The sequence below is a fragment of the Haemaphysalis longicornis genome, unplaced genomic scaffold (genome assembly GCF_048455015.1).
Source record: "Haemaphysalis longicornis isolate Haplotype H1 unplaced genomic scaffold, Haemaphysalis longicornis Haplotype H1 scaffold_4, whole genome shotgun sequence".
NCBI lineage: Eukaryota > Metazoa > Arthropoda > Arachnida > Ixodida > Ixodidae > Haemaphysalis > Haemaphysalis longicornis.
In genome coordinates, this window is record NW_027526361.1 from 223,208,580 (window position 1) to 223,232,908 (window position 24,329).

General features: G+C 47.3%; 1 protein-coding gene across 1 annotated transcript; it reads right to left on the reverse strand.

Annotated features, from left to right (window-relative positions):
• Positions 1-4,865: 4,865 nt before the first annotated feature.
• On the reverse strand, positions 4,866-22,840 carry LOC144178082 (uncharacterized). The gene is made up of 4 exons (XM_077705610.1): positions 22,758-22,840; positions 17,282-17,389; positions 7,007-7,060; positions 4,866-5,295 (listed from the first exon to the last, which is right to left on the reverse strand). The coding sequence occupies exons 2-4, from the start codon at positions 17,372-17,374 to the stop codon at positions 5,026-5,028; spliced, it is 417 nt and encodes a 138-aa protein (XP_077561736.1). The 5' UTR covers positions 17,375-17,389; positions 22,758-22,840; the 3' UTR covers positions 4,866-5,025.
• Positions 22,841-24,329: the final 1,489 nt, after the last annotated feature.

The following is a 24,329-nucleotide window of genomic DNA, read 5'->3' on the forward strand; positions in this document are numbered from 1 at the left end:
AATTGCAGGGCAATAATTAAAAATCTGGATGATACGTATCAAATCCTACACAAAACTCAAGCAACTACGTTGTGTTTACAAGAGATTCACTTGAACTCTAACCACATCAACTTCCTGAACCAATACTCAGTATTTAAGAGAGACAGAGATAGCTGCACACACTGCCCTGGTGGTGAGGCTATAGTTATACAAAAAGCTGTCTGTTGCCAATCTATTCATTTGCGCACCGGCCTAGAAGCGGTTGCTGTTCGGACAGTTGTTTTCATAGGATAATAACGATTTGCTTACTTTACATTCCCCCTGAATATCGCCTGTACAGCTCCGACTTGGGTCCCTTATAGATGAGCTGCTGGATCCTTTTCTACTAGTTGCTGACCTGAATGTGCACAGCCCACTATGGGGATCGGAACGCACAGATGCCCGGGGCCGCTTGATAGAAACATTTTTCTTGTCATCCTGAGCTTCTCTCTAACAAAAAATAGCCCATTTACTGCAATACGACACACCACACATATTTACACATTGATCTGGCTAAAGGCTCCCCTGTTCTTTTTCCGTCCATTGAATGGAAAGTGGATACGAATCCCCGTGGAAGAGACCACTTCCCAATAACCCTCAGATACAGAAAAAAATAACCCTACAATTTCACTTCACATGAAAAGTGTAAAGAAGCTGGTGCCGACTGGGCAACCTTTAAAGAGAAGTCGAAACATACACATCAATAACACACTTGGGTATTGATGAAGCATGCACTTTCATAACAGCACATATTCTTGATGCTGCTAGCGTTTCTATTCCTCAGATCTCCGGTACCACACCTAATCTTCGGGGACCCTGGCGGAATGACGATTATAAGAAGGCAAAAAATGCTCAGACTACGGCCGGGGGGAGGGGGGTGAGTCCTCTGCAGGTATCCTACTACAGAAAACCTCATTTCCTCCAGGCGCGCAAAAGCCATGTGACGTTCCTTTACAGATACATGAAAAGTTTGGAACACGATACGGAAACTTCAAGGGCAAAAAAACTTGTTACACTTCTTGTTAGTACCACTGGCGATACACTCGAAGACCAAGCAAACACCCCGGTACAACACTTTGAACATATTTCTAGCTAGACTCACTACATCGAGACATTCTTGCAATACAAAGAGTCTGTTGAATGAAATCCTATATGTGACAACAAAATTCTCATGACCGGTATAACTCTTTTTCCTCTGCAAGGACGTATGATAGCCCTGAGCACATGCCGCGCTTCAGCGCCAGGGGCCAATAAAATAACATACACAATGATTCAGCACCTACACGTAGGCACCCTCAATACTCTTCTCTTGTACAACAAGATATGGTGCGCTGGGTACTTTCCTCATGCTTGGAAAGGGACAATTGCGTTAGCAATACCGAAAGAGGGAAAAGATGCCTCTTGTGCGATAAGCAATCGCCCCATTGCTTTGGCAAGCTGCTTGAGCAAACTCTCTGAAAAGATTATCAATGGACGGCCAATCTATTTTTTTAAATATCATGGTTTCCTCGATAGCTGCCAGGCAGGCCTTCGGTAGGGCAGATCAACAACTGACAATCTTCTAGTTGTTGAATCTTATGTTAAACATGCTTTTGCTCATAAGCAATATTGTATATCTGTGTTCTTAGACATTGAAAAGGCCTATGAAACCGGTTGGCGCTATGGTATCCTGAATGACCTGAAATCTTTTGGCATTTGTGGAAACATGTTAAACACCCTGGAAAGCTACTTGTCAGATAGAACATTCCGGGTACGAGTTATTGCAGCGTTATTCAGGAGGTATACACAAGAAAACGGCGTGCCCCAGGGTGGAGTGCTCAGCTGCACACTATTCAATGCAAAAATGAAAAAGTTACGGAGAGCACTGCAACCGACGATTTTTCATTCAATGGACGTAGACGACATTCACATTAGCTTCAGGTCATGTAACTCCTCTATCTGTGAATGACAGATCCAAGTTGCTGTGAACAGACTAGCAAGTGGGCAGACAAAAATGGTTTTAACATAAATCCGCAGAAAAGCACTTGTGTTCTGTTTTCCACGAACCGGGATATCCATCTGCAACCGACCATACAACTTAAGGCAGTTGACATACCCGTAAAAAGAGCACACAAGTTTCTTGGGGTTGTTCTAGATGATAAGCGTACATTCATCCCCCATAATAATCAACTTAGAATGAAATGCAAGAAGACTATGAACATCTTAAAAGGCCTTTCCCTCCAGTCATATGGGGAAGATACAACATGCCTTTTACGTGTTTTTAAGTCTTGTGAGTTCCCGTATGGACTACGGAAGTGTAGTGTATTGATCGGCCTCAAAAACGGCTCTAAAACGGCTGGCTGCAGTGCTTTCCCTGGGGCTCCGCCTGGCGTTCGGGGCTTTACTTACTAGTCCTATTAGAAGCCTCTATGTCGAAACTGATCAGTGGTGCTTAGAGCACCAGCGTGCATACAGGTACTTGTGTACTGCGTAAGGGCGACGTGCCTAAAAGTCACCCGGTTCAATGATATATCAAAAACACATCCTCCAAAAGACTGCTGTTTTTGAGCCGCCAGTCGCTTCCTCTGCTTTTCTCTCCTCTAGTGAGAGTGGAGGCGAAGGAACTTGGGGTAATCTTATCTGAATGCTACAAAACTGGCTTCGCCGAGTTCATGCCGCCTTTGGTACCTGCGCCCTGTCACCTGTGACATGTCGTTCAAAGATAGTTACAAAAAACCTCCACCCAAAGAACTCATCCTACAACAGTTTCTCTACTTGCCACACAAATTCTCATACACTGCTTTTTACGCCGATGCCTCCAAAACTGCCACTTCTGTGGCATGTGCTGCACATGGCCCCAACTTTGCCAACACAAGGACATTGAATAGAAACACAAGTATATTTACGGATGAGGCATCTGCTATATTATTCACGCTAGAACACATAATACGAATATACACTGACTCTTTGAGTGTTGTGACAGCATTGCGTGCTGGAATACCAAGTAGGAACCTTGTGCTGAACAGGTTAGTTAAAGAGATAATGGCAGCCTGCGCTTTAAAACAGGTCATATTCGTGTGTTGGGTACCTGCACACAGTGGCATTCCTGGTAATGAACCCGCAGATCAGAGCGCCGCTGTGGCCGCACTTCGCCATGGCGTCGACGTTCAGCAGCTTCCCCATCTTGACTAGAAACCATTTATTCGAAAGGCAATCCCACGGCGCTGGCAGCAACACTGGGACACACAGACAGACAACGAACTCTACACTATAAAACTCCCATTAGACCGCTCTTACACAGAAAAACACCGCAGAACAACGGAAGTATACATGTGAAGATTACGAGTAGGCCATACACACGCTACTCACTCGCGCCTTCCCCACGGAACACCACCGTCACAATGCGATAAATGTTGACATCGCTCTCAGTCATACATGTCTTAGTTGAGTGTGGGTACTTCCCCAAGGCAAGAAAGAAAGACTGCCGGGAACTCTGTACTCACATGATTCCGCTTCATTCCTCGATGTTTTAGGTCACCAATCCATAACTTCAAGTTAACGCCTCTTCGCTTACCTCGGAGACATTGTCTTTTTAAACCGCATATCATAACACGTGTAACCTCAGGGCCCCTCAGTGTGCGGTAAATCTATGAGTGTCCATTCATTCTTTACATTCTTATCCGGTCACCCCCATTTCCCCCATTTTGTTGTTCTTTGAAATAAGGGGTGTATACAACCCCACACTAACCTCTTTAATCTCATTACATTTACTGCACCACTGTACTGAAACATGCAAAAGGATCAACCATTGCGTTGGCGCTCTTTGCTCATAGTTGCCCTTGCGCCATAAAACAAACAGATAAAAGAAATCTTACATGGTGAGATCAGGGTAACGCGGGAACTCGTCGCCCGGGGTACGAAAGCTTCATAACGGGGTAGGATCGGTTTCGCGTGCAGAGTGCCGGGTAAAAGAATTGGCGTTTCCAAAACAACCACGATTACATTATTCGTCGAATGATAAACGTTTCTTTGTTCTCTAAATACTTTGGCATAATGTTTTTGATGCTCTCACAGAGATTAAAAAGTGCAGTTACAAGTTTATCACGTGTTGGCAAAAAATTAAGGTTTCTTCGCACTACTGGCGCCAAGACTCGGCAAACGGCCAAGCCGGCGGCCCCACCTAGCTTATTTTTGGTTCGGCGGTTTTTGCATGTTTATGCTTCGAGACTAGGCTTTCTACGCTGTTATGCTTCGAAACTCGGTTTTCTGCGTTGTGTCGTCGTTAGTCCCCGAAAGGGCAATGAACACTCGCTCAGTAAAGTATGTACAACATACCCGTGCCCACCGGCTTTACGGTGAAGCTCGGTAGACGGACGCAGCGGGACGAGCATTTGCTCAGAATCTTTCAACTCATTGTGTAGCCACCGCGCGAGTTGTGTTGTCTGTCGTGTGGGACACCCTAATGAAGTTGATTAGCGTTATCCCTTCTCGGCCTTTTTGCTTCTTTCATTTTAGCATTATTTTCTTTATACCATCAAAAATGCCCCACACGCCGCAACAAGCGATAGAGCGAGCCACGTAGCGACGCGTTTCCAAAGTCTTGCTTGTGCATACATGTGTGTCCCCCCCCAGCCCGCTCCCCCCCCCCCCCCCCCCGCGACGCCTTTCCGAATCCGTGCTGGTACCAGCTGTATAGCGCTTCCAAGACGTGGATCTACGAGTACTGCCCACAGGCGGCAAGGCAAAGCTACGGTGAAGCGGTGCCGGCGTGCCCGATGACGTCATCACCCGGCGTGAATTTCCTGCGCACGATCGACGGCCCAACCACCAGCTTACACAGAATCGCTGTTAAATGACTACGTCAGGGCATAAAAAAACTCGAAATTACGTCGAGAAACTTTTCAGCAATCATTCGGAAGCAAGTCATGTTATTTTGGGGAATTCATAACTGACACATGGCGACATCGTGGCGAACCGACAACCGTCCAGTAACATTCACTTGTTTGGACGCTGTTCGTGGTTTTCTGATCACTCTGCATGACGCTTGTTTGTTGTCGTCAACGGCATGCGTGGGTTCTGGTCATCAGTTGCGGCCGTCGATAAGTCGGCTTTTGTCGTCTCCGTGTGGCGGCTCTCTTCGAACTCGGTCTCCTTTCCAGAGGCCGGCCACGGCGCATGCGCTGTCCCGGACTCGGCATGGGCCACCACGCTGGTACCTCCTTCGGTCTGCTGGCCAGCCATTTTGATGCCGGGCCGCACCAACGTACTATAGTTGAAAACGCATCGGGTGAAATAGCCCTGCAGAGAGTTGGTGGTAAAAACACGCACGTTGTCATCCCTCGGGCAATGCTTTCTTTACAGGGGACAAAAAATACAGTAAAAGCCCGTTAATTAGAACCACATAGGTACGCCATCTCTGTTCGAATTAACAGAATTTTTAAATAATGAAAATTAACAATAACTACAGTAAACTGCTATCGTCAAGCCGTACCAAATGTCAACACTGCGATTCTTCAAAAAGTCCGTGAATGCGGCCTGCCTTTCGTCCCTGAAGGAGATAGTCAGCTCATTTTGCTCCAACAAACGACTGCAGAGGAGAGCCTCCTCTTCGCCTTCTTGGAAAGAGAAGAAAAGACGGGCGAAGTTTCATCCAGTCATAACTGCTAAACCAACGGGCGCACAATATTTCGTCCTCATGCTGCTTGTCGTCACTGGAAGCGACGGCTTCTGCGCTTCTGATTTGTGATATGACCCCCTGATCTGACAGCGCATCACACACGCCCCTGTAGTCGCGTCATCATTATTCGAGTTCGCAAAAAAAACGGTCTTCCAAAATGACCGCCATGTTAGACTTGGCTCATTCATAAGACGGCTGTGTCCCGATAACAGTGACACCACTTTCCGCCGATTTCTATACGATGTCACAAATACTTACTCCTGCGAACGGCACTGCGTACCTAAGCCACCGCTAAAAAACATTACTACTGGGCGATTGTAGTGGGGCCTTTAGCTTCGTTTCATTATACCACTTGAATGCTAACTTGCAGTCAAAGCAATAAAAAGTATGTTTTTCTTGCTGACCCATTTAACGGCACACTTAGCCAGATTTTTTATTTATTTATTTATTTATTTATTTATTTATTTATTTATTTATTTATTTATTTATTTATTTATTTATTTATTTATTTATTTATTTATTTATTTATTTATTTATTTCAGAATACTTCAGAAGAATCACACGATGTCAGAGAGAGCAGTTCAAGAGCGATCACAATCCGTTACCTTATCGAATACAACAAACCAATAGCAACGGATCAACACAGAGACAAAAAGAACGAAATGAGAAAGCTTACATTTGGCAAATAATACAGTCTCGGTACAAACAAAAGGGGTCACGAACTCGTTCACCCGGATAAGTGTTCACCAAGGCACTCACAAAAATTCTCGAGTGTTGGCTGTACTATCAAGGAATCACCTACTGCATTCCATTCTCTTATGGCTCGTCGAAAAAACGAATAATTGAAGACATTGTTCCCACAAAAATATTCCTCCATAGTTAACGTGTTTGTATTGTGTTTCCCTTGCACGATTACATGAAAGAATGATTATGAATCATTCTCAGCCTGCAATGAATCAGCTGGCGCAAAACATTTAGGCGGTGAAACTACGAGCGAGTTTCAAGCGATGCAAGTTTAGCATAACGAAGCAGAGCGGTAGCGGTGTTGTGCTGCGCGCTACACCGATTCACACTGCCACGCGTAGCTGCTACCCTGGCCACACCCTTTTTTAGGGTGTTGAGCAAACTTACAACCTTTTTTAATGGTGCTCACACGAACACCCGTTTTTCATCCGTTTACCATTTTTTCCCCAAAACACCTTTTAAAGGTGTTCGCCATGAGACAAGATTCTTACACCCTTTTCGGCCAAAAAGGGGGTAAGAAAGTTTAGCCTGTTCAGTACTTCACACGGATGGTGCAAGCAGACTGCCAAAACTACCTAAGGTTCTTACCTGAATGACATTTACGCAAAACAGTCCAGCAAGGAAACCTCCGATGAGGGTAAACTGCGTAAAATGATAGTTTATTTGTTAGCAACCACAGTTTTAGACACTCGCTAAAAGACGGCGCGGACAGAAATAATGCCGTCCGTACTTGTTAAAGGAAAGCAGAAGAGACTTTTTATGTTCAGCTACATTTCGCAGTCGAACTCTATAAAGCTTGTGCCTGGCTCTTGAGCTCGCGTATGGGCCGTTATCCCATTTCTAGAATCCTTGAAGGAATCTAAAGCACCGCAGAACAACCTTGGCGAAAATGCAACTGGTGAGCATTGTGGTCTGACGCTATTTAGGCCTTCAATATTTTTACTTTTGGCCTTGTTTATAGGTAATATCTACTTTGCTCGAAAGCGTCGTTGACACGCGCATTATTATATCTATTTTTGCGTTTCACGAGAGAATGTGGTGTATTTCAAGGCCATTGAAAAGCGCCGGGGGTTGCCAAGTTTTTGTGAATCACCGTTAACATGCTTTACTCATGTTCCTGGAGTAAAGGAGTTGAAAAAGTTTCCCATCCCCGTCGAACGCATTGCTAGTTAATACGGAGCTCAGTGAGAACATCGCGACAGGGATGCACTCTTTTATAGCAACGCTCAAATGTACAAACGTAACACTGCCGCCTAGTATCGTTCGGCAGCCATTTCTAACCGCTAGCCTAGACCCTGTCAGAACAAAACACAAACACTGGCCGCCATGCCGCCTACCTGGAGTTCCCCAACTGCTCGTCTTATTTCGTTCTTTCTTCGTTCTTTCCTGTTGTTGTGCTCTGCGAACGTTTGATCTTACTCTGTGTTCTTAAAGATTGGCTACCCACACAATTCAGCATTTCCTTCATTTGACGTTTCATTGGACGTTTCATTTATTTGGACCTCGAACCACCTTCCCACCCATCCTTAATAACAACGGTAAGGTAGCTTCTGACCATGTGCAGGAGAATACGCTAGAAGTAACTATCTTGTTCTTTAACTTCCGATGGTGCGCACGGCTGGCAACCGGCCAATTTTCTTCAATTGTTTGCGCGTTGGGCATATGTCTCGCTACTGCCATTACCGGAGGTCGTCGCCGCCGCTGCCAAGGTTTCCTGGTGCAAGCTACTCCAGTGACAGGACCCACCAATTCATGCCTGGTTGCCAGCAGCGTGACGTTTCCGGCAGTTCCCTGACCACCCGTTTTGGCCGCTCCCCGTCCCCACAACGTCGCCAGTCTCGTTCGCCCTAACCGCGCCGCCCTTCCCCGCCTGCTTCTTACGCCGCTACCTCCCCGGAAAACTAGCTCATGCAGCTCCCGGAGGTGATGCTGCATTTCCGACCTGGCCCGAAAATCCTCTCTTCACTAATACGACGAAACGCAATCTCTTGTAAATTGATATTGACGATATTAGTGAGGACGCCCTGATAGACACAGGTGCGGACATTTCAGTCATAAGCTCGCACCTTCGCTGCCGCCTGCACAAAGTTATGACGCCTGCTCCCTCCAACGTTGTACGAGTCGCCGACGGCAGGAAACCCACCGTGGCAGGTCTCTGCACAGCTCGAGTTGGCATCGCAGGACACAAAATACCAGTTTTATTCACCGTCCTGGACGCATGCCCTCATGACATTCTTCTTGGTCTCGACTTTCTTACTGACCACGCTGCCCTCATAGACTGCGCCTCTGGCATCGTTCGTCTTGACCTGCCTATTGGTCCTGTTGCCGACACTGAACCTTATCACCGTCTATGGTCTGCCGAACACCTCCGATTAGCTCCAAAAGTCATAACCTACGTTCCTTTGTCCCCGTGCCCACCTGTCCCGGAGGGCGAGTACATTGTTTCCCCTCTTACTGACGTTCTCTTACAGCAAAACCTGGCGCTTCCTCATACAGTCGTCACGGTCGCATGAAATCAAATAAGCTTGCCGTTCTTGAATATTGGTCCTTCCTACCAAGTGCTTCCACTTGGAATGTCACTGGCCATTGTTTGTCCCCTCGATGAATTCCAGCTCTCTTCTGTGTCCCCTCATGTATCTGCAGGTGCTCCTGACGGTCCGAAAGATCATCTGATGACTTAACAAAGATGATGTCGTCGTACCTTCCCGCCTCACAAGCTCACCAATTGCACGAGCTACTGGCATCCTACCGGGACATCTTTGATTTGAACGACCGTCCGTTAGGCCAGACTTCGGAGGTAACGCATCGCATCAACACCGGCGATGCGGGCCCTATACACCGGCGACCATATCGGGCGTCTCATACGGAACGAGCAGTCATCCAAACCGAGGTAGAGAAAATGCTGAACAAGGACGTCATTGAACCTTCTTCAAGTCCATGGGCGTCACCAGTCGTCTTGGAGAAAAAAAAGATGGTTCGTCGCGCTTCTGGGTTGACTACAAGCATTTGAATAAAATCACCAAGAAGGACATTTACCCGCTCCCTCGTATAGATGATGCCCTCGATTGCCTTCACGGTGCGTCGTATTTCTCGTCTACCCACCTACGATCTGGCTATTGGCAGATTGCTGTAGACGCCATGGACCGCGAAAAGACCGCTTTCGTTACGCCGGACGGCTTGTACCAATTTAAGGTAATGCCGTTCGGCCTTTGTAATGCACCTGCGACATTCGAAAGGATGATCGACACGCTTTTGTGCGGTTTCAAGTGGTCAACGTGCATCTGCTACTTAGATGACGTCGTCGTGTTTGCCCCAACATTCCAACACATCCTCCAACGTCTTTCGGACATTCTTGTGGCCTTCCGCCATGCCGGCCTCCAGCTCAACGCGTCCAAATGCCAATTCAGCGGCCAACAACTTAAGATCCTGGGACATGTAGTGGACGCTGTTGGTGTGCTACCTGACCCTGACAATGTGCGAGCCGTCAGAGTTTCCTGTCCCTCGATCTGCGAAGGACGTTCGCAGCTTTGTTGGCCTATGTTCTTACTTCCACCGCTTCATCGAGAACTTCGCTGGCATAGCCCGCCCGCTGACGGATCTTCTGAAGACCGATACCTCGTTTTCGTAGGGCTCTGCGCAAGCCACGGCTTTTTACTGATTCATTGACCGTCTGACCCGTTGTCCGAGTTTGGCGCATTTCGACGATATGGCTCCGACAGAAGTTCGTACTGATGCAAGTGGGCATGGCATAGGAGCTGTACTGGTCCAGCAACAGGCCGGTCGCAACAGAGTGATAGTGTATGCCAGTCGCCTTTTGAGCCCCGCCGAACGCAGCTATTCTATCATTGAGCGTGAATGCCTCGCACTTGTATGGGCTGTCAGCAAGTTCCGTCCGTACTTGTACGGCAAAACATTCGCTGCAGTTACGGATCCTCATGCGTTATGCTGGCTTTCCACTCTGAAGGACCGCAGTGGACGACTTGGTCGTTGGGCATTACGGCTACAGGAGTACGACTATTCGGTCATCTACAAGTCTGGTCGCATGTACAGGGACACGGACTGCCTGTCTCGTCACCCTGTTGACCCCCTGACCCTCGAGCCAATCACGACGACCCCGGCGTATTCCCTCTGTCGGACTTGCTCAACATTGCTGACCATCAGCGCCATGATCCGTCGCTTTACAAGATTATCGAACGCCTTAGCTCCGAGCCGGCCGACCCTTCTACGTGTGCATTTATGCTTCGTGATGCCGTCTTGTTCCGTCGAAACATTCACGAGGACGGGCCTGACGAGCTGTTTGCTCTGCCTCAGCATCTCCTCTCTGACGTCCTCCGCGAGCTTCACAATGCGCCTGCAGCTGCTCACCTTGGCGTGGCTCTGACTTACGACCGCGTGCATCGGCGCTTTTACTGGCCGCGCCTTTACCGGTCAGTGAGGCGATACGTCACGGCTTGTGTCCTCTGCCAACGCCGAAAAACGCCTCGTTTGCTTCCAGCTGGCCCCCTTCTGCCAATCGATGTCCCCGCAGAACCACTCTTCCGTGTAGGAGTGTACCTACTGGGCCCTATTCCCTTGTCCCAGTCGAGCAATAAGTGGATTGCTGTCGCCACCGATTATGCTACGCGTTGCGCTATCACACGTGCCGTCCCCACCAGCTGTGCCACAGACGTAGCCGACAGACGTAGCCGTATTCCTCCCACATGACGTAATCTTGCACCATGGGGCTCCTCGTCAACTGCTTACGGGTCGTGAGTGGTACTTCTTGTCTCAAGTTATTGATGACCTCCTCCGTTCCGGCTGAACGAAGCACAATCTTACCACCGCCTATCAGCCGCAGACAAACGGACTTATTGAACGCTTCAACGAGATGCTCACGGATATGCTGGCCGTGTACTTGTCCGCCGACCACCGTGACTGGAACGTACCACTACCCTACGTTACTTTTGCTTGTAATTCTTCTCGCCTCGACACTGCTGGCTACTCTCCTTTCTTTCTCCTTTTTGGGCGCGAGCCTGCCTTACCATTGGATACCGTGTTGCCTATCTCGGGGACGTTGACAACCGAATACGCACGAGACGCGGTACCGCACGCTGATTTGGCCAGACAGGTTGCCCTCGCCAGGATATCGACTGCACAAGCAGCCCAGGAAGGGCGCTATGACCAGCCCCATCGCGACGCGTATTTCGCCTCTGGCACTTTAGTACTGCTGCGGACCCCATCGCGCCACGTCCGCTTGTCGGAAAAATTGCTCTGCTGCTTCACGGGCCCTTGCCGCATCCTACGCATGGTAACTCCCATGACCTACGAAATTGAACTCCTCACGCCTTCGCCGTCATCTCATTCAACGTCGCAACTTGTGCACGACTCTCGTCTGAAGCCGTACCATTCCCGCGATCCAAGCTGCCTCTAACCTTGTTCCGTCGTTTGCACCGGGTCGGTGCTCTCGCCGCCGGAGGTTTTGTCACGGGCTCTAGCACATTGGACATCTAGGTGTTCAGTTATGGCCAACCTCTCCTCCAGGGATATACACCACTGCCAAGCTGGTACACCGCCTTGAGAGAGAGACGACGACCACGCCGAGAGCCTTGCGGACGTGCGCTCTTTTCACTGAACATTGGAGCTGATTTACCTTCCGGCTTGTATTTGCCTGTCAATACGTTTTATTACTAGCAGTGCCTTCATTGTCACGTCACAATATTAACATGTCATACTAGCACCTCCCTCGCTAAGATAAACTTCGCTTTAGCTAACAGCTCGACAAACTATTCTCTGTTGTACTACCAGCGAGGAAAACTCGGGCATTTTTTCCTGAGTGCGGTATTGGAGCAAGACGCCCCCTTTGTTGGGAGAAGCGCCTAAGCAGTAAAGTGGTGCTCTCTGTCACGCGGGAACTAAGTTGGAAGGAACAAAAGCTGGCTAACCCGCCAATAGAGGGTGCAAGAGTAGAATGATAAAAGCGCGCCATTCAAAAATGGAGAGCCGTGAACATGGAAAATCTTTTCAAGGTATGCCTGCCCGCAAATTGCAAAGGGCAATTACCGCCTTCACGAGGGGCCCGACTAGAAAAGACAAGAAAGCCAAAGCTATAAAATCTATTCCGTATCAGCGAAAGACTTTGAAAACAACGCCCGAAGCTGTAACGTACGAAGCACACGTAATCGCTTACTTGTGACAGCTTGATCACAATACTTGGATAAGAATACAAGGGAGACCTAATTGCGAGGGTGAATGGATGACAAAAGAATCAACTGTACACTACGGGTGCATTTAAACGTTCGGCGTTCTCCTAATTAAAGCAATCAAACTTTTGTTCTTAGTGCAAATATGCACAGTAAACATGATCAAAAACACGGAGAAATAAGCATTTGAGGAGGGGAATCCGCTGGGCTCGGAGAGCGCTGGCGGGCGGCGCGTTAATGTCCTTGTCTGGCGAGAAGGAAATGCAGCTTGCGGAGCAGCACGACAGATGACGCGAAAAGTGCGTTGCCAAGATTTACATTTCTTTTACGGACACGACGCATGAAAATCTTAATATCATCGAATATATTGTGAAAATTGCCAGACGTCTTTCTGTAAAATAAATAAGCAGAAGTGCTGGACATTTTAGCAGCAGTCATTAATCAATACTGCCCTAGGTACAATCCGTGCCGCGCTTGAAACAAAGCACTAAAGGAATCCCGGAGCAGACGACGTCTGCCAAGGCCGCCTTCTTGCTACAAGTGGTTCACTCTCGCCACTCTTCCCCCTCGCGGGCTTCTCAGATTTGCGCGCGCTTTTCATGTTGCACAGGCAGGGCGGCGAAGTTAGGACGACCTAAATACGAACTAATGGCATAGAGGAATACGAAGCATCATTCACTAGAACTAATCGTAACTATATTCTCAACCACACGTTTTTTCATGGTAGGTTTCGCGTTCTAAAAATGTCAAAGCCCTTCGTCTTAGGACAACGATGTTTGAAACGCGAAGATTTCTTCCCCGGCAAACTGTCTACAATGAAAGTACAGTCGCGCGAAGGATTCATCGGTGTCGTCTGCCCATGACGACAGCCGGCTATGCTTTGGCTGACCTTTAACCGGCAAGCCTTCTCCCTTTGGCGCCTCGCGACAGAGGGCGAGCCGGTGCCGTGCCTGGCGCCGTGACTTTATCCCGCCGCCGGAGCAAGCCGTGGGGCGCCTCCTCCATAATGCTTGCTACTACACTTTAGCAGGAAGTGTCGGCAAGTAAGTCTATTAAGATTCAATTACCACCTGAGAGGTATTTTGATAGAGCTCGTTAGAAGAACACAAATGAGGCATTTTTTTTTTGGAATTGAGCCAGATCCACCTAATGCAAATTTCGGAAACAAGTGGGTTTGTTACCGGACCTAAATTCAGCGCTTTCAAAGCTATTATATGATGTATTTTATATGTCAGTTAGGCGAAGTTTATGGCCACAACTAATTAGAAACTATGCCGTAAATTTCAGCATGATTTAGGTGATAAGTATGGATTTGGCTGCTATTGAGTTCAAACACTCCATTTTATGAGGCATTCTTATAACAACTTGATTTAAATTGACTTGCAAACATATTCGGATTGAGTTTTGATGCAAAAGGCATTAAAAATATGCAACAGTGCCTCAAGAACACAAGAAGCATGCATGAAGAGCAGGTGGGTCTTTTTGGCACCATTAGCAGATATTTTCGAATGCTTCCCTAGGATAACTGAGTCACAAACAGCACAGGAACGAGACGATAGGAAGATCACACAAACACGGCGCTGACTAACAACTCAGTTATGGCCAACCTCTCCTCCAGGGATATACGCCACTGCCAAGCTGGTACACAGCCTTGAGAGAGAGACGACGACCACGCTGAGAGCCTTGCGGACGCTGTTAGTCAGCGCCGTGTTTGTGTGATCTTCCTATCGTCTCGTTCCTGCGCTGTTTGTGACTCAGTTATGTACCAACTGGCCCGCCTACAATCTGTGTTTCAGTCACTTCCCTAGGATAATTTTTCGGGGCGCGCCTAAAGGCGCTCACAAATTAAGCATGATTTTCATTGCTTTGCCATGATTTTCAAAAACGCTTTACAAGAACGATGTTCATTTCATCTTCTTCACCTCATTGAAATGGGTTCGTAATCTCAGAGGGGGGCGATTTGCCAGGGCTTGTAAGCGGCTGCTATTCAGTAAGCACAAAAAAATAAATATAGGTGTAAACAAATTATATAGCCAGAATTAATTCGTAGGACGGGTGAGACGAAATGAAATCATTCTTTCATTTTATTTTGGTCTCAGTATCATTTCGTTCACTTCGTGTTCCGTTTACTTTGTCGTTGAGATCTGGAGGCAGATCTTTCGCCGATCTCCTAATTGGCGTCTGCAGTTAGAATGAGACATCTCCAAACAGCGGAAAAAGTGACTTCCGAAAACACCCACGAAACAGCCTGAACAGCCACGAGCAAAATTAAATTGGGAAGAAGGATTTGGCTAATTTTTGATATGACCTACGAGCTCCGTACACGTTTTCAGGGCGTTATCTCAACTTTTTTCCTGCCACCACTTTTTTTAGGGGAAAGTTGCCGAGTTTTTCTCGTCACTTCAGCTTTAGCCAATTTAGTTTCAGTTTCTGGATCTGGGTCATTTCTAAAAAAATAGTCCTCAAATATCCCCAATGAGCTCTGGAGGATACCATCGGAAGTTAGAACAGGATAGTTACTTGTAAGGCGTTCTTCTGCACATGGTCAGAAGCTACCTTACCGTTGTTAAAGATGGGCTCGAAGGTGCTTCGAGGTCCAAATTAATGAAACGACCAATGCATTGATGCTGTAATGTGTGGGCAGCCGCTGTTTAAGAACACAGAGTAAGATCAAACGTTCGCAGAGCACAACAAGAAAGAAGGACAGAAGAACGAAACAAGACGAGCGCTATGTTTCAACTATTTTACTCGGAAAACACAGAAAAGCAGAGGGCGATTCAGAGCACTTGAAAAAAATTGAGAAAAGCGCCAAATCAAAGCAGGCCCCATCGAAAAGGAAGAGAAAAAGGTCGTCGCCATACCATACATCCATAACGTGTTCCACCGCCTCAGAAACATTGGACGCCGTGGAAACAAAAACTTAGTTTTCACTGGATGTGCTAACGTGTCAGCAACCGCGAAACTGCCCGATAAAGCACAAAAATCGGTTTGTCGAGTGTAATCAAGGCGTAGTTTATTTGACAGCCCTGGATTACGATAGAGTACGTGGGACAGACAGGCCGATGCACAAATGACAGGCTTCGCGAGCATGACTACACCGGGAGCCGAGTGGTCAGCCGCCATCTTGACATCAGCTGCCGTGACTGCGGCTGGACTCCCGCATTGGAATGCACCCGTATCTTAGAAATGCGTCACAAAAAGGTGGTACGAGATATTGCCATGCTACAAGAAAACTGCGTCAGTGCGCCTTCCGTGGCAAACTTTTTGCGTGAGCACTCTTGTCGACGTTGATAGCCAAGTGCTGCGTGTGGTTCGTGCATGGTTAGTTTGGTTTTAGTGCTCTTGTTTAACTTGACGTATATATAAGCTCTCTCTGTTTTTCCTAGTTAAATAGTTAAAAGTCAGAGCTCGTCTTATTTCATTCTTTCTTCGTCGTTGTTGTCCTCCGCTGCAAACGTTTCATCATGTACCCCAACAAGCCCAACTGGTTCTCAGCAAACCAGGGAAAGATCAGTCACAGGCAGACGGCAATTTTAGTCTGAGTCGAATTTGGGAAAACACGTGTCAAGGCGCTACTGCCATGGCACTAAAACTGCAAGCACGAAATCTCCTACAAATGCAATGCTTTTTATTAAACAAGACAGACAGCCCAGTACTCAGACCAACTCACGTCAAAGAGTGTCTTTTTTGTTCCATCATAACCCTGCTTATTTATGTACACATCGTCGGATGTAGAATCCTGGGGTTCCTTGTTTCTAGTCCCTGTGTGCGGATGGTCCTAGCTTTGTCGGTGTTGAAGTGCGGTTGTTCAAACGTTACTACCAAGTAAGTGTCTTTGTTTTCGAAGTAGCATACGCTCTTAACAACACTTGCGAGCCTGTTCGAATGCAGTGACCCCGAAAGAACAATTACATTTATCATAGAGGTTAATGAGAGAATACAGGAACCAGCTTGTAAATGGATAAAAAAATGCGCTCAACTGTCAGTACTGAAAGCATGAATGACCCGTTGGATTGCGTGATATCACAGCGCAGATATTGTTATTAAGCGAGCGGTTGTGAAGGCTACCTGTGAGGAAGCAAGCACAAGCAATATTTCTGAAGTACATGTAGATACCAGTTTAGCTTTCTCTTTTAATTTATAGCCCTCCTTACCTACACTATACGCCAGGACAACCCATAGAAGGTTTGCTTTGATACCACCAAACAGTACCTTTTGTCGTGTAAGTAAGCGCAAAATGAACAAGGACGAAGGAAGTGAACGGGACACGGCGCTTCGTTTGTCCTTGTTCATTATGCGCTTACTTACACGATGAATGACCAACTCGCCCAAGAAACCACTCTGATGAAGTACCTTTTGATCTTCTTTGATACATTGCCCCACACGGCTTTCGGCTTTTCGGAATAATCTCTTGTCACAGCATAAAAAGAACATAAAACGTTGTGTAAATACCAAGTGCCCCGCGCTCTGAGGACCACTGACCACACGGGTCATGGCTCCTAGTAACAGGCTTAGTTTTTCCGTTGTAACACAAAATTTCCCCAAAACCGTTTTTATCGTTTGTAGTTTCTGAATAGGCATTCTAACGAACGACATTTGCACTAAAACTGACCCTGGCGCAAGGTGTAGAGGAAGAAGTCAAGTTATTTAAAGCCTCTAACGCTGGTCGCCCATCAATACTCACGTTTTCAGCTGTGCCTTTCCATATTCCGAATCCTACAATTGTTAGAACCTCGAGGAAAATGCGGAAGGAATTCCACCATATGAAGGTAAGCATGGCCAGGCGGCAGTTCTGTAGAAATTAAAAAAAGTTAACACGTCAACTCCTGTCAAACGATGAGGAAGTCTATATCAAAACATGTATGTGAAGCAACCAACTTTTGGGCACTACCATGTTTGTTCATGGAACTGAAAACTAATTGTCCCCGTAAAAAATTCTGTTAGTCTCATATTTATGTCTGCTATCTCTTAAAAGGACCCGAAATATATATAGGGTTTCAAAAGCTGTAATTTTACTCACACTCCTTGGAATACTATAGAGAGAACATCATCCCGTAAAAATATCTGGAAAGAGTTAAGTACTAGCCAAAATATTGTTCTCCAAAATCGTGCAGCTATAATGCTTGGAATTTTTGGTTTTTCTGGCGCCTCAAAGCGCTGTGGACGCTATGAACGAATCAGCTCCGAAGAAGACATCTTCGACACTTCGGTCAAGGGTATTGCGTTCTGTTTTTCCGCACAGCCATTATCTCGGCTGGGCGGTACGTCACGCTCTTTTAAAAACGGAGCTGATTAAGTTTGGGCTTAGGACCGTGGGGATAGAAAAAACAGGGAGAAAAAACCCTCCGCGCGAGGGACCCACCATGCCCCTCACCAAGCTGCGTAGGCGGAGCCAAGAATCGCCTAGCTATGTCGCCGCCACGTCGGCGTTCCACAGCGCCTCGTGACTCCGCGCGGAGTAAATCGTTTACATTCCCACAAAACATGGGTCGGTTGAAGAAATGTGTAAGTCCCTAGGAAGAAGAAGCGTAGAGCGAATGCCGTCGTGTCGCTGCTCGATCACTCCGAAAATCGCGCCGGAGCCCCCGTGCCTAAACAGCAGCGAAGAGCGGAAGATTCCGAGTGCCGAGCTTACCCTATGAAGAACATCACAAAAAATTAACCAAACATATTAAAGCCTAGCAAAGCCTACAAAAACTTATCAAAACAGCAAAATTGGAAAGAACTAGGTCTACCCGTAGCTCCGATACTTCTCCAGCCTTGCACCACTAATGCAAGATGCACCATGTATCGTCGGCCGTGCTAGCGTGGGCACGACAGTTTGAGAATACAGGAAACGACCGTTTAAAGGGCAGATAAGGGGGCTATAAACACAACATGCTTTCTCATGAGAATAAGTGAACATTTTCGCCAACGACTCGCAAGCCGCTAGCGTTTCTTGGCGCTGTCACGGTGAGCAGGCTCCTCCAAGGCCCTTTTGCGCGGAAAAGGCTTAGCACCGCCGCAGTTATTCGGTACCGCTTTACGAAGCCGTGCTGGCGAACGATCCCCACCGAGATTTTTTGCGGCACAATCACCCTCTTTCACGCATTTGTAAACTTATTTTAGGCAGTGTTAGTGTTCTGGCGGGCGCCGACGAGTTTTAGCTGCCGCGGTGTATGCGTATTCATTCGGGATCCTTTCAGCGTTATTCATATTTTGTAAACACACGCTACATCTACAAACCCACTTCAGCTAGTTAGATGCATAGCGACGATCGATATTCGTCCCTACAAAGATGCCCCATATGTATACAGAGAACTACAATATTGAAAGTACGCCATGCCAGCTGTCACTTGCATGGACGGCCGCCCAAACCACGAAAGCACCGCCGGCACCGGCGACAACCCCCAAAGCTTTCTAAGAAAGCACGATTGGAGAACGTGCCAATAGCGGCGCCGTAGTCTTCAGTGCCCGATTGAGGCTACGTCATAACAGCAAACCTGCGTCGTATGCGCTCTTGAATGTCGTCGAGAAGTAACATGTAAACCAGGAGAAAAAGGAAATTTTTTGCTTGTTTGTAGGGCCCTGCACTATGCATAGGTAAAATATTTGGTATATGTTGTCGTAAACAAGTAATTTAGTGATTGAGTTCTTGAAATCACGACCTTGCGAAGCCTGTTTTGGGTCCCTTTAGACGAACCGTCCTTGGGCCCGTTTAAACGAATGTAGGTGTAACATTAAGGGCCACGAAGAGAGCGGAGTGGGTCAGGGAACAAACGCGTGTGAAGGACATATTAGTAGAAACTAAGAAGGAAAGGGCGTGGGCAGGGGACGTAATGCGAAGCCAAGATAACCGTTGGTCATTAGAGTAACAGAGTGGATCCCTAGAGAAGACAAGCGTGGCCGGGGTCGGCAGAAAGCTATAGATGGGCAGATGAGATACAGAAGTTTGCGGGGATAAATTGATCGCAGTTAGCACAGGACCGGGATAATTGGAGAACGATGGGAGAGGCCTTTGTCCTCCTGTGGGCGTAGGTAGGCCGATGATGATGATGAAACGAACCGTCACGTCAGGTTTACACCTGAAAAGCTCAAAGAAAGTAATATGTCTGTCACACGGGCGCCCGCCGAGAAAACAAAAGCATCCGTGGGTTTTCTGACGTCGCAGGAGCACTGAGACTTTTCAAAACTTTGAAAATACGAGACAACGATCCGATAATCATGCCTCGCGGTTGGCCTTCCGATATTGCAGGTAATAGAGCTGGCTTTGACTGTTCGCCGAAACGAGAAGTCACTGTGAATGGCAGAGCCACAGTTTGCAAATGCGAGTACGTATCTTAGACATTAACGATAGCTGACAAAGATGGCTATTAAAGAATAAATGCTAGTCAAATTAGCTCTACCACAGAGAAAGTCGTATTAATGTGGGGAAGTTATGATGAAATATCGTATTTGGATCTGAATGTATTAGAATGACTCGAATCGCTAATGAGTGAAGCAGCTAGAGAAATTAATTTTAATGGAAAATCTCCTCAAGCTTATAATCAGTGGTCACGAATTTAGCGTAGACAACTGTGATAAATACAACCCCAAAAGCACTGACGTCCGTGAAATTACAATTTTTTGGTTACAACTTACCCGTCCCTCATATTAACAGGTAGTAAGTGTAACAGAGCAAATACTGTTATCTCCATTTTCTAGGATAGTAATTTTAACTTTTTCCGTAAAAACGCACGGCTTTTGGTGTTTCTTCTTATGGCGAGTGTCTGCTGAAACGTCATCTTTTCTTGGCGTCTCTTTTGATGTCTTCAGCGTGAATACACATAAATAATGGCGGTAGGGCGCAACATATATCGCTACATTTTTCGACGTGTTTGAAGTCAAGTCCGCGTCCCGCAAGCAAATAAAACAGGTCTTCCGAATTTCTCCCACAAAATATCAGCTGAAAACAGGGGCAAACGATGGTTAGCCATACCGGTATTCAGAACCTTCAATACAAACCCGATAATTGATAGTCGCAAGGATATTTAGAATTCATCCCGTGCAGAGGACACAAAACATGGAAGAAGTGGCGTTTCATCAAGCGGCCAGTAGATGACTCTCCATTAAGGAAGCTATTGCTGAATTCGCAGTTGTTTTTAGGTGCCTCTTTTAAAAAAACATTCCAACAATGTATTCGAGCCACGCATTCCCGCGTTTGTGCTACGGTTCTTCATCACGGTGTACACAAGCTACATTTATTTCATCTATGCAGATCCCCATGTTGTTCCAGTAAAAAAAGAGATCTGATTTTTATTTGATTACGGTAATTTAAGCTTTCAAAATCTCCTGCTATGTGAAGTTCATTGTGGATACATGATATCACCATAAATGTCCTTATGCGTACAGGTACCCAATTTACGAAATAACTATGATGTACAATTCAACAGACATTTTTTTCAGGGAGAGATATATCGTCGCTGATAGTTCATTAGGTTGCTTCGTCATACACTTCTCAAAACACGAGTTCTTTTTCGCGGGGCCCAAAGATCACACCCGTAATAAAAAAAGCACGCAGATCTAGGATGACCGTGCAGGGTTCCTGCTATTCTTAGTTTAAACCAAAAATAGGGTATATTGCTATTCAGTGTGCTGGCATATATTCTTAATTTTTCCTATTAGCATAAAGGAATAGAATAGAATAAACGCGTCGTCGTTATTCTCACTGCTCCAGCGAAGCACCGAACTGCCATGCGGAGAGACTCTGCCCACAACGGGTTCTGGAGCGAGCCACGACTCTCGCCGCGCGTGCACGTCGTCAGTCACTTTACATGGATGCAATATTTTTAATAGTACATGGGTTTATTACATGAACAACCACGATATCAACGCTGCACTGCACTACGCACCTAGCCTCTGGGCCATGCAGCCGTCAGCGCGTGCCCGGCCCGTCTTCGGGCGGCAGTTTGCGTCCGCCGGCTTTGGCCGGCCGCAACGCTCGCTGACATTGTGGAAGGGGGCTATCTGCGGCCGCTATACATTTCACGCCACTGGACCCGACCGGGCGGCATCGGCGCTCGCCCGCCCACCTTAAACGGCGCAAGCTGTCACAGAACAGACGCGGGCAACCCCGCCGTTGGAACGGGGAATGCCCGGAGACTCACCGGACTTCCTAGATAAACGGAATGGCGCAACCAAGGCATGCGTAAATCGACACGGTGGGTGCCGTGACCCACGCTGGTTGGAAACAACGGCCAATGCAAGAAACGTCCAAAAGTGGCCGAAAGACATTTACGTACTGTGCGTTGCGCGTCCCAAAACATGGTCTGCCCCAGGAGTCTCTCTTGTGCGCCCCCGAGTACCCCAAACAGGAGAGAAGGGAGGCGCGCGAGGATCACTCTCGCCCCACCTAGGAGGAGGGCATTGCTAGCGCCTCCTCGCTCCCAGTGGAAGGGTAGCCCAGGATGGTAGCGCGCGAACTAGCGAAGTTGCTGCCGCGTGCGAGCAAAGCGAGCGCTTAGGCGTATTCAGCCCCTTCCACGCCGTGCGAGCTGCATTTCAAGCCTCGGTCGGTACTGTGGTTGACCGTCCGAGAGGTGCAAGTGCTATGCCGCTTCCAGATAGTACTGGGGGCCAGCCGTATAACGAGCCAGCCACGGGATTACCTGGGCTTCGGCGAACCGCTCCCGTCGCCACTCTAGGGGCGCAATGGTAGCCCCGTGCCGTTCCACTTCGGCTGCGTCGCCGCTGAAAGCCTGGGTCGTCCCAGAGAACCTTTCTTGTCGCACTGGCCACCCGTTTTCGGGAGCAACGCGGCCGTAGACCCTGCTGTCGTCACTTGCGCGGTGGCAGCGGAGGCTCGGGAAGCGCCACTCGCCGGAAGCGCCTAAGGGCTGGGCACACGCTGACAGCTGTATGACCCAGAGGCTAGGTGCGTAGTGCAGTGTAGCGTTTGTATCTTTGTTGTCTACATAATAAACTCATGTACCATGAAAGGTACCGCTTCTCTGTGAGGTGACTGACGACGTACTAGCGCGGCGAGAGTCGTGGTTCGCTTTCGAAATTGTGGGCAGAGCCTCTCGGCAGTTCGGAGCTGTGTGAGAGCAGGGAGAGTAACGGCCGTGCGTTATTCTATTATTCCTTAATGCCCACAGATGATAAAGAAACGTGTGGAAAAAATAAATCGATGTGCTACTCACGTCTTCTATACCGATGATGAGAAACAGATCAGCAAATATTGTCACATAATAGAGGACAAACCGTGATATCCCCGCGATGTGAAGCTCTGAAAGAAAAAGCCAAATATTGTGGAGGCAGTTCGTCGGCAGTGAATAACTAATAGTAGTCATTTACCCACGGCAATAAATGCTGCAAAATGATTCGTTCACAATGAAATGGCATTTTACTTTGCGATAAAATTGCAACCTCATAAAAGCAGCAAATGGTTCTCGTCATTGCGCTAGCTAGCAAGATAGAAACTGATGTTACAACAAAACAAGTTGGCCTGCCGAACACAGTGCTCACTGTTTTCTGTTTTATGTGCGGAGGACCTTAGGGCCGCACAATGTCCGTCCGCGCACATAGCATTTACAATCGCAAAAAATCACACAGGCACCGTCATGATTCGAGCCTGTGTCTGGTGGACCCGACAGAGTTAGTGTCACTCGTCTTACGCACTGTGCTACGACCGTAAGTTAGTACACGAGAGTCAAACGGCTTACTCCCTCGCCAATAACGGTGCGGAGTACCTCCCAATGTCCGTCCGCGTCCATCCGTGCGCACATCACCATCAAGCAAAAATCAAGCGAAATTTGATGTGAGCCATGATTTCAGTTTAATTTAGGGAATAATGAACGTTCAACTCAGGGATCAAATCGAATCTCGGTCGGGGCGCAACGCGGATGTCATTTAGAGTCCTCGTACTCTGCACCCCTGCCATCATCCACGGAGTGGAGATGCTGGCATTTTTTTTATTCTTTGTCACCCAATTCTTACGTGCATAGGCATTATGTCGTAGTGTTTGTATTATGGCGGAGCACAGTTTCATTACATCATGCAAAATTATCTGTCATGTCGTCTCAGCAACCGATTAAATCAGATATGCGTTAGCAAGGCTGACACCGTTATGTGCGTTATGTAAGCGTGTACATGGGGAACGTATTTCGATTAAGGTATTCGGGAGACTTTTCTAGCAAAGAGACTATAATCTTTCCGCTTCCAGTTTGAATAAAAGCAAAATCTGCAAAGATATATCATTTTTCCACCTTAATCACTGCACAAAAAAACTTTGGAAATCAAGTTCTTGGTGCGATTAAAACTTGTTTCGGGGCATTAATAATACCAAGTTGTGACATAGTGGTAATTTTTCGGCCATTTAAGGTTAGCGAACACGGCGCACTATTTAAAAGACTCTAGTGTATGTCTACCCCCGAGCCCTATAAATGTCAGTGCAGCCAAAATCGCTTCAACATCATCATGGTACCTTACACCAAGCTCGCTCAAAATTTTACACAGACGCTAGCTGACTCGGATGAGATCACACAGTTTCGGTAATGCAAGTGCAAACATGTGGATAGCGCGAAAGCGTCAAGCCGATCTTGGCATCAAAGAATGGCTGCAACTTCTCGGCAAGTGCAGAGCACTGATCCGCGCCGTAGGGGCTGTGGCGCCGTTCTAAGCTCTTTGCTACCACCCCTTACCGTTCACCCCTCTCTGTCATACTCCTCTCTTGATGAATTGAACGTACGTTTCTCCAATGCAATTCAATTTTC